The sequence below is a fragment of the Pempheris klunzingeri genome, chromosome 7 (genome assembly GCF_042242105.1).
Source record: "Pempheris klunzingeri isolate RE-2024b chromosome 7, fPemKlu1.hap1, whole genome shotgun sequence".
NCBI classification, from domain to species: Eukaryota; Metazoa; Chordata; class Actinopteri; order Acropomatiformes; family Pempheridae; genus Pempheris; species Pempheris klunzingeri.
The window spans coordinates 21,915,009-21,925,308 of record NC_092018.1 but is presented as its reverse complement, the minus strand read 5'-3'; the positions used below and the strand labels follow the sequence as shown (position 1 = coordinate 21,925,308).

The 10,300-nt window shown below is 44.6% G+C and overlaps 1 protein-coding gene across 1 annotated transcript; it reads left to right on the top strand.

Moving 5' to 3' along the window:
- Window positions 1-3,084: 3,084 nt before the first annotated feature.
- On the top strand, window positions 3,085-9,612 carry tm2d2 (TM2 domain containing 2). Its single transcript, XM_070833802.1, has 4 exons — window positions 3,085-3,427; window positions 3,977-4,064; window positions 4,142-4,257; window positions 7,539-9,612. The coding sequence occupies exons 1-4, from the start codon at window positions 3,162-3,164 to the stop codon at window positions 7,750-7,752; spliced, it is 684 nt and encodes a 227-aa protein (XP_070689903.1). The 5' UTR covers window positions 3,085-3,161; the 3' UTR covers window positions 7,753-9,612.
- Window positions 9,613-10,300: the final 688 nt, after the last annotated feature.

Here is a 10,300-nt window from a genome sequence, read left to right as displayed (position 1 = left end):
AGCAGCATTTTAACGTTGCAGCTGGTCGACTTGGAGCTCATTCTAACGGATCCATAAGCACTCGTTTTTTTTTTATGTATTGTCTTCATTTGCCAAGTAACTGGTGTTAGTAAAAAGCTCAAGAGTCAAATGTACACGTACCTCTGAAATGTAGAATTATAAATAAAATATAAAGAGGGAAAAGAGTAAATTACGAGTACTGTATATTCCAGAGTTTTCCAAAGCTTTCTGCAGTCTGAGTTATGAAAGATGGTGGAACAACCCTTTAATATGTAAGCAGCATTTTAATGTTGTCACTGATTTGTTGGAGCTAATTTGGACTCGCTGTTCACTAAATGTAGTGGAGATGAAAACACACGTAGGAAGTAGCATGAAGTAAAGTAGATGGGCTTTAATAAGAAGAAATAATGTTAGGATGTTTTTAATTTAGACCGTGGAAAGGATGTGCCATGATTGTCCGTTTCATAGAGTTTTTCAGCATCTAATGGACAGGATGCCTTTTTCAGGTGGCCACATTTCTTTAACATACATACCATCACTATTACATCAGTAGGCTATTCTAGGCTATTTCACATCCGAGCTGTCACTTTCATTGCATAATAAATAACGTGCTGTATGTATTTTCTCTGTGTTAACAGGACCTGGTGAGCCTTTCACACGTTGGAGGCTTGCTGTTTTATCCCTACTCCAGCTTCTCCGCCCAGTACCTCGTCCCCCCAGTTCGGTCCAGAGTGGATTTCAGAGGCTATCCGAGCGTCCACGGCCAGGACTTCTTCAGCTCTCCCGTCATATCTTCGTCTGCTCCTCCCGTGGCTGGTGGTGGACTGAAATATCTCGCACGTGATTTGCTAATTCTTCCACATATGGAACAGAAGAACTCAGTGGACGCGGCTAAAACTGACCACGGTCAGGACGAGTCCCAGACAGGCTGAATATACTGACCTGAGAGCAGTTACTGCATGCTGTCTGCCCACTCCCACCCACACACTCCAAAGACTCTTCTCTCGTGGGAGTGACACGAGACAAAATCAGCTTATGTATCTTATCTAAGTCTGGTGCGCCTGCATTTTATTGCCTTAAGACTGAGTGACTGTGGTGCAGAGAGTATTTTATTTCAACAAATGTTTATTACCAACCTACACAGCTGTGAGTGCCCGGCGGATTATAAGGAGGCTGAATCTACAGCTCGTCAGGATTCAGAAAATGCCTGACCTTTGAACCCAGAAACATTCAGCTGATTTCTGAATGAGGTTTGGTGTATAAAATATGAATAGAAAGTAAATGAACAAATAACTCCAGACATAAAACAACAAAAAAACACACTTTTGTACCATTTACACAAACACACACACACACATTTGAAATGAAAACACATCAGCTGTCTTTGCATTCAAAGAGTCGGCGTATTTGTCCAGGAGATTGTGCGGTTCTTTTCTCAAAGACTGATCCAATAAATGGTGAACAATGATCTTTATTCCTCTGTGTAATAACTTTGAATATGTATTACTAACTCAGCAAAAAGTCTAAACCATCTTTTGGATACTTTCATCGGCCATGTTGTCAGATTTTGATTCGAATGTTGCTCGATCCCGATTGGTGCGTGGAAGCATGTCACGTCATCTTCAAGCCAATGAGAGGAGCTCAGAGAAACCGAACACATAGATCAGTGCAGAAAGGGAACCGAATCTGTTCAGAAAGTATTCTGTCCATGTGTCCCCTTGTGATGACACACTCAAGTTTTCAAGGCCTTTAAAGGACTAACTTTGGGCTCATTTTCTAAAGCCTCGCACAGTTTTGCTGTGGAACTCCGGTATTTGGGGTTCGCTGTCTGGCCCAAGAACCGTTTTCCATGCAGACATAAGAACACATGGATCAGACCAGACCAGACATAGATCAGACCAGCTGTGCTCCCCCCCCCAACTAATATGAATAGTTGAGGTGTTTTCTGAAATACTGGAAGGCATCAGTTCACTTACTCAGCATTCATCATGTCACTGACAAAACTGGATGGGGGGGGCGGGGGCTCTCTTATTCAGCCTAACCTCAGTGACGGGGTGGACAAAATAATAGAAACAGCTGTCAGTTCAACACAATCCAGTTCCACAGAGCCACAGGCTGCAGCCTCTAAAGTGGTCAGATCTCATGGTCATGTCCTGGCTGATGTATTACACTGCATCAGTTTTACCTGGCAACTGAGTGTGTGTCTCCGCAACACAAACACACGTACCAGCTCAGCTGTGATGAACAGGCTGGTCCACTGAGGAGGGCAGCTGGGATCTTGGTCTACCTATCAGAACAGAAGCGGACAGTTTTGATTCAGATTTCTAGTTGGGGTTTTACGTATTTGTGAAATAAAGATGCTCAAAGGCGCTTGTTTTCCTAAAGGTGACCTTAGACTTAGACTTAGACTTAGACTTTTCTTTATTTGATCCCCCATAGGGGGACATTCTCATGTTACAGCAGCAGCAATTGAACAGGGAGAGTGAAAAGAAGCAATAGTAAAAGAAAAAATAGCAATAGCAAAATAAATATAAATATAAATATATGGCTGTGATGAAATAAATATTTACACTATGGGATAGAGTTAAACATTTTTAACACACACACTCACTGGAGGCAGATGATGCTGGTGATCTCCAGTAGTGCAGTGCATGATGGGAAACACCCAGCTGTCCTCTGAGCCAAGAGCTGATTGGTTCCAATGTTGGATCAAAGACATGACATTTTATAGGAACAAGTGAAGGGGAGAGACTCTGACATTATTAGTTGGATTGGGCACTGTGAGGGGTTCATCAGAGCACAGAGGAGGTGCTGTGTGGAGCCATTCAGTTTATATACAGACAGATTGCACCCACTCTGGTCCACAGTGTGAATCTTACTTACTGAACTTATTTTACATGTCTTTAGTTTGAGGGGGAACAGGAGTCTAATCCGCTGATGCACGTGGAGCTGACATATGACAGTCCTACTTCATCCAAACGTCACCTTCAATTAGTGAGCGACGTGTCAGAGGGGCACGGTGACGTCACTGCCCCATCGTCGCCCTCCAGGCGCTGTGTGATGACGTCACACGCCCGAGACAAACACTAACTTAGCCAAAGGCCGCTGTCAACCATGAACGGCTGTTATATTAGGATGAATGCGCTATTTTGAGGGCGACAATGATTTCTCTGAGCTATATTCTGTTGTGCGGACAGTTCTTGCTGCTGCTCACGGTGATTCTGTTACAATGTCTGGAAGGAATTCACTCCCAAAACTCATCGACGACGGAGACTCCCACCGCCTCTCCCGGTCAGGGAGCTACCGCGCCCCCGTTCAGCGAGCAGCCGCCCGAGATAGTGAAATATGAAGTACCGGTGGAGAGTGCGAACTACACGGAGCCCTATGAGTACAGACCCCCGTCACCAGTGGTCCTCTGCAGCTATCTGTAAGTAGTATCCAGCTGACAGTCGTACGGCTGTCGTTAGCTTGCTAGCTAGCTAATGCTAACTCCCGTTAGGCGCAGCTGCTTTAGATTCAGCGCAGAATTACAAATCAGACTCACTGGTTCACTGCTCCAACCACTACCAAATACCCAAGGCAGCGCTGACTCGAAACTCTAACAGTACTTGCTGTGTAAATCAGATTAAAACGAGGCCAGATAAATGGAGCATCTTTCGCTCCCTGCCGCGTTGAACAGTAGCTGTTGTGTTGTCTTTCAATTCAGCTAAAATAAATGGCAACACCTTGTATGCCAATTTTACTTTTAGGTCATAATGATAAACGGTAGGCCTTAAACAATGTTCTACCCGGTGTGTGTTTTTGCAAATTATTCAGCCGATTGTAAAATGTCAGGGTTTGTCAGTGGAGTTTGGCAGAGGCTCTCTGCTAAGTGGAAATGGTGGAAACTACTGTTGCCTGCTAGTCATTTCCACTGCAGTGGCACTCTACATTCCTCACTCTGAGTCTTTCTCTATGCTCCTGACCTGTGATGAAGACCGGATGAGTTCGTCTACTGTCAAGACCCCTTAGACCATGCAGGCAACTACAGTGCCTTTCTGGAGGCGGGCCATGGTTGTGTTGGGGTAAGTGTTCTGTTTCAAGGACATCCTCTGTCATTAATCACTCAGCACTTACTTTATTCACTGTTTTTAATCTTTAGTGGGGTGGCCAGACTCAGAAAGAGGTGAACCACACTCCGGTTATCTGCACTGCACTTGATGATATCGAGTGTTCTGGACTCAGAGAATTCCCCAGAGGAAAAGTTCCCTGCATCAAGTAAGGGACACACAACTGTGTTGATGTACATCTGTCAAAAGTGCCTCACCACAAGTTATAAGGCAATAAAGGCTTCTTGTACCAAAGGCATAAACGGTGTTCTCGGGCATCCTGGAAACATTTTAGCATGTCGGGCAGGTCGACGTGGCCCACTTTATTCTGTGAACAGAGCTGACATTAATCAGAATCAGAATTACTTTAATAATCCCCAGGGGGAAATTGCTTTTTGTAACACACAGCTCCAAAAGAATAAGAATAAACTTCAAACACGAAAGTAATAATAATGATGATAATAATAATAATAATAATGATACAAATAATACCACTAATAATAATAATAACATATAACAACATGTACACTCAGAGTGAGGAGCTGTATTATATGATAATAATTATGAGCACCAGCTCATGATTGGTCTCTCTACCAAATTTAGAATCTCAGATCTATCTTACATTCAGAAATACCCTGTTAATTGTATTATATGCATGGGTACTTAACCCTCTGTTGGTGTAAGTAGGAGAGTGGATGTTGGGATAGTGTTTGATGGAGAAGAACGTGCACGTAGACAAATGAGTCAGTCATGAAAATAATGATGAGAGTCTGACTGAACAAAGTCAGTCCGACTACCAAATATGGAATATGATTGTCTTGTCACCATTAATGAAAAAAGAAGATGACAGAGAGTCTACAGTGTAAGTACCGTATTTACCGGACTATAGAGCGCATCGGAATATAAGCCGCACCCACTAAATTTTAAAAGAAAAAAATATTTTTACATATATTAGCCGCACCAGACTATAAGCCGCAGATATATACGTTGTGAAATGAGATATTTACACAGAAAGATTTTGTAAATGTTTATTTACATACCTTAATTGTTTCCAAACGGTGCCTGTAACACGGCAGTAAAACGGCTGATCGAACAAAACAGAAAAATCATTAATGTTTTTATTCATCCTCCTCCTGTGCACTGAAACCGTCACTGAAACGTTAGCGAAGAAAAATCTATAGATTAGCCGCATCGTTGTATAAGCCGCAGGGTTCAAAGCGTGGGAAAAAAGTAGCGGCTTATAGTCCGGTAAATACGGTATGTAATTCATGGCACATTAGTGAGTAGGTCACACCCCCATCCTTCACATGTGGAGTGGCAGAGCGGTTTTCTCTCATGTGAAGTAATGCAGAGGCATTTGTTCACGCAGCCTGCTTTATAATGGAAAAAGTTTGCTGTCTCAGACTCAGGGCTGTTTGTTGCCCCTGCCTGTCGGCTTAACCTGGCGTGTGTCATTGTGGGGTTACGTCAAAAAGTCACTGGCCAACTGTAGGTCCGCGTATGTGTCTGAGACTGTGTGACAGCTACTGATAACGAGACCTCAGTCCACAGAGTGCAGACCTCTGCTGTAGCCTCATCGTCTCCCTGCTGGGTTAGGTGGCACAGGAGTTCTATAAGAGGAGCAAAAGTTAGGCCAGGTGCTTGTGCCAGAGGAAAGGTCATGAAAATCAGTGGGCTGCTGCGTCTTCTTTGGGCACTGTGTCTGTGTGAGGACGAGGCCAGGAGCTACACTCATTAGCAGATGGAAAGTTGACATGGGAAGGCTGTAGACCGAGCCGAATCAGCAGCTGTCTGTCCGCTGGGCCCACGGTGGGATTGTTCCCTGTCCAGCTATTAGTTTTAGGTGGAGGTAGTAGAGGTAGTTAGAGTATTATTGTATCTATGCACCGGTCTTGTGGTGCAGGTCTCGCCCAGAACTCATTGATTCAGGTGTGATCCTGTCTGTCCTAGGGTGGTCAGGGTCACATGGTAACCTGAGTGACAGACCAACTTGGACCTCAACCATCCATTGTTTTAATGTACAGAAAATCAATCAGCAGCTATTTTAATAATCTTTTAATTTTCTACTAGTTACTCATGAAGTCATTTTTTTTTTTTTAAACAAAAATGCTCTAGTTTGAGCTTCTCAAACGAGGTTACGTGCAGGTTTTACTACTGTGCCATTACACTGGAAGATCTTTGGCTTTAGTGAAATATTTCAACTACCATTGAATGGACAGACTGTCACGGTGCCCAGAAGATGAACCCTAATTGGCTTTCATGCAGCGCCACTAGCCAGTCAAAGTTCTCACTTATCTCGTGAAAAAGCTCAACACTTATTGTACAGTCATTCACGGTCCCCAGATGACGTGTCCCACGTGGCGACCCCCTGACCTTTTGGCCGGCATCAGCAGGTGGACGTTTGTGGTTTTGAGTGACTGATGTCTGAACAACTACTGGATAGATCAGATATCAGATTTGGTACACATGCTGTAATTCTCCTCAGGAGGGTTTCTAATAACTTTGGTAAACCTCAGACTTTTTGGTGTCCTGTATCAACGGTATTTTGTGTTTTTTTTTACATTGAGTTGCTCTTTCCTTCAATTCTTATTTGTTATGACACAGTTTTACAATTCTTTTATGATTTGTCAGTGAAATGTAATGACACAGACGCTGTTGAGAATGAGGAGGAAGAGGGAGAGGGGGTGGAGGAGGCCCATCCTGTACACAATCAATGCGTGCTAGTAGTTGAAGTGCATGGAAATGAGTCGGTGATGGCAGAGGATGAATACGGCGTTCACACAGGAGACACAAGTGCTGATGCACAAACACACTAAAGACATAGAAGAAAGCAGATTAACACCAAACGGACTGTTCACTGTCAGAGGTGTTTCTGCCCACACAGTGGAGATGTGCACTGTGGCTGTGCACGTCTCCACACCCAGATACACAGTGACTGATGCAGGTCCCATCAGTACCAGGACTTCACCACTAGAGGACAGTGTTCCCTAATGTACAGAGCTACCACTGGAGCTCATTTGGGCCCTATTTTCTCACTACACCATGTTATGTCTGCATTGGTCAGCACAGGAGGTTCATCTCTGTAGTATCTCTGCCGGACAGCCTGTACAAAGACACTGCTGCAGTGTTCTTGGATAAATGCCTTTGTGTGAAACCTGTAATGTGTCCATACATGATGCTGTACAGAGGCTTTTCAATTCTTTTGGTTTGTTTCACGATTATCATGTTAGTATTCCCATTACTGCTCAAACATTAACATGTTTGATTTGTAGCTTATCAAAGTTTACACTGGACAGCTGCAGGTTCAGAAATGATCATTTATTAAACGATGCTGAAATTAATTGTAACAGTGAATGATTTATTCTATTTGCACAATTGTTCATGTTTTATTCCAGCTGAGGAATAAATAATAAATGTCCTCGTGTGCCTTTTGCTGTCCGATCTCCACAGATACACCGGACACTATTTCATTACCACGCTGCTGTACTCCTTCTTCCTGGGCTGTTTTGGGGTTGATCGTTTTTGCCTGGGTCACACGGGCACCGCTGTCGGGAAGCTGCTCACGCTGGGAGGCCTGGGAATCTGGTGGTTTGTGGATCTGATCCTGCTCATCACCGGCGGCCTGATGCCCAGCGATTACAGCAACTGGTGCACCTACTACTGAGACGGACGGCAGAGCAGGAGCGAGGACTCCGGCTGAGGACTATCAGTGAAACGTTGACAGCTTCAGGGAGCGGTTATGAATCTGCAGGTTGGCTCGGTCTGCGGGGCAGAGCGGGGTCCAGGGACCTCCTGAGGACACTGCTGACAAAAATCACTCCAATTTAATTCACTTGAAATTTCCCACTTCAACAGAGCAACAGTGATGACAGCACTGTTTTTTGTTGTTTTTTTTTTAGTAGAAAATTGTCCACTTGCGTGACTTTTCACACCCTGAGCTCAGTTCATGTGGTCCTGACACGTTGTGGCCTTTTAGTTCTGGTCTGCTTCACATTGACACTGATTTGAGTTGACTGACGGACGCAGTAGGACGCCGCCACAGCACGCCTCTGTTTGACTGATGCACTGGGGAAGATCACTGCGCTCCTTCAGTGGCACTCAGTGTTACCACAGTTACCAAGTGATTTGCATAAATATATACGTTAGTTTCAGATTGCTTCCTACTGATGGCCGATGGCCTGTGGCTGGACAGACTGAGACCGTCTGAGCAGGGTCGTGGTCTGCTTCCAAGCAGACTCTTAACTGCTTAATTTGTGGTTGGAAAGCAAAACAAAGCAGCCGCTAATGTTGTGACGGTAAATATCACGACAGATAAAACAGTGACAGAAGTCAGCGTGAACACAAACAGGACCACAACTGAAAGGCAACAATGGAGCTTTTGGTTGGCTGAACCAAATGAACTGAACTTATGAACTTAAGGCACGTCAGGGTCTGTGGCTGCAGTTCAGGAGTCAGTTTGGGGGGATTTAATGAATGTCTCGTGTCAAATGATAGAAAATCCAACTCCAAATGGACTCCAGGTTTTCTGCAGCCACAGTCTGACCCCTCCTTCCACCCACTGACCACACTCTGTGGAGCAGAGTCACTGCTCTCATACGTTACATTTAGTCCTCCAGTCCGCTTCAAGTGATCTTAGAAACACTGTGCAGCAGGCAGCCCAGCTGTGACCTTCCGCTGTCACTGGAGGCCTTCTGATGGCCGCCGCTCTGCCGCCGCTCTAATGTGCTCACTCTGTCCTGCAGGTGATTAACCAATCAGGTGTCGAGTGTGACCCGTCCAAATGTCTCCAACTAAGACAAACGTTGATCTTCATTGACTTTCTCCAGGTAGACTGGGGCGTCGCGTTAAATATTCAGATCCTCATTTTCCACTTTGTTAAATTTCTCACCTGCACCTGAGCTGAAGGTTTATGTGCTCTTTCATAGACGGAGCAGGTTTCATTACCTAAGGATCCATAAAATCCTTTTGGGTCATAAAAAGTTGAGGAAGACATGATCGTCAATGTGTCTGCTCGTCTCATCCGGCAGCAGCAGCAGCGATATATTTTCAGCTGGCTAAACAGCTTTCGAAAGGGGAGGCATTAAGACACTGCTTATGTACTGCAGTTTTCCATTTATTTCACAAAATGGCGATTTGTATGCTGTCTTCCACACCTGTAAAACAATCTGTACAGAGAGTGTTTCATACATAAGATCCTTTCCTTTAATCTGAATGTAATTATTTGCTCTGTTTCATGAATCCAGCACTGCAGATCTGTCCCACATTAGTATAAAAAGTGTTCGTGCCTCTGAACACTTCAATGTTCTCTCGGCCTCGTCAGATACTGTATATATTATTGATCTGCCCAACCCAAGCTGTTTAATATTCTTTAACTTGAATCTGCTCTACTATGTATTTGCCTCGTGTGTTGGATGTGTTGAGCCAGAAAAGACCTGGAAACGTCCCCGAATCTCTTGTTTCCTTTTCAAATGATCTCAACTGGCTGGTTCCTTCCTGAAGTAAAACACAGTTGTAAAAAGGAAAATGTGTTACGTGTGATGACTTTGAGAGATCTGGGGCCTCAGTTAATGAAGGTTATACCAGATTGGCCCTCTGAAGTTCTTTCCTGTGCTCCTCCTGCTTTTTAATTAAAGCTACATGGAAAACCCGCTTTCCCCCCCCCGTGGCGACGGTGAGGGGGAACCCGGCGTGTGTCATGCTGTGTCCACAGTTGGCGTGACGCAGCGTGGGACGGTGTGACTCCGCTGTTTGTGGATGAGATGTAATGTGCAGAATGTCAATGACAGCTTGTTGCCTTTACTTAATGCTTCAACATATCGACAAGATTGGATCGAGCGGGGTCCTTGAGTTCCTCCAGTGATGCGGCACACGATCAACATTTGGATTGAGACAAATCCGAATACATTTATGACCAAACAAGAACCGATCCCTCCACACCGGTGTCCTCCGTGTAAGTGAAACTCTTCAGAGGAGAAAGGACATTTTCTCTCTCCCAGATGAGATGTGGAAATGAAATTCGCCCCTTCTTCCATTTAATACACTCAACCTTGTCTCGGTCCGGTGCGACAAGCGGCTCGTGGTGGCTGACGTTGGCCAGCGTTCGCAAACGTAGGCCGATACTGCGACGGTAAATGTTAAAACACTGAACATTTTAAAGGGACGCTACTGCAAGTGCCGCTGTATATGTGGAGGCATCGGGAGGGAGCTGTGTG

Bases quoted from the DNA above. Each gene is read 5' to 3' on its own strand.
- tm2d2 (XM_070833802.1), top strand. From the start codon at position 3,162: ATGATTTCTCTGAGCTATATTCTGTTGTGCGGACAGTTCTTGCTGCTG. The intron at 3,428-3,976 runs GTAAGTAGTATC...CCTGTGATGAAG, and splicing joins GTGGTCCTCTGCAGCTATCT to ACCGGATGAGTTCGTCTACT. The intron at 4,065-4,141 runs GTAAGTGTTCTG...TTTAATCTTTAG, and splicing joins CGGGCCATGGTTGTGTTGGG to TGGGGTGGCCAGACTCAGAA.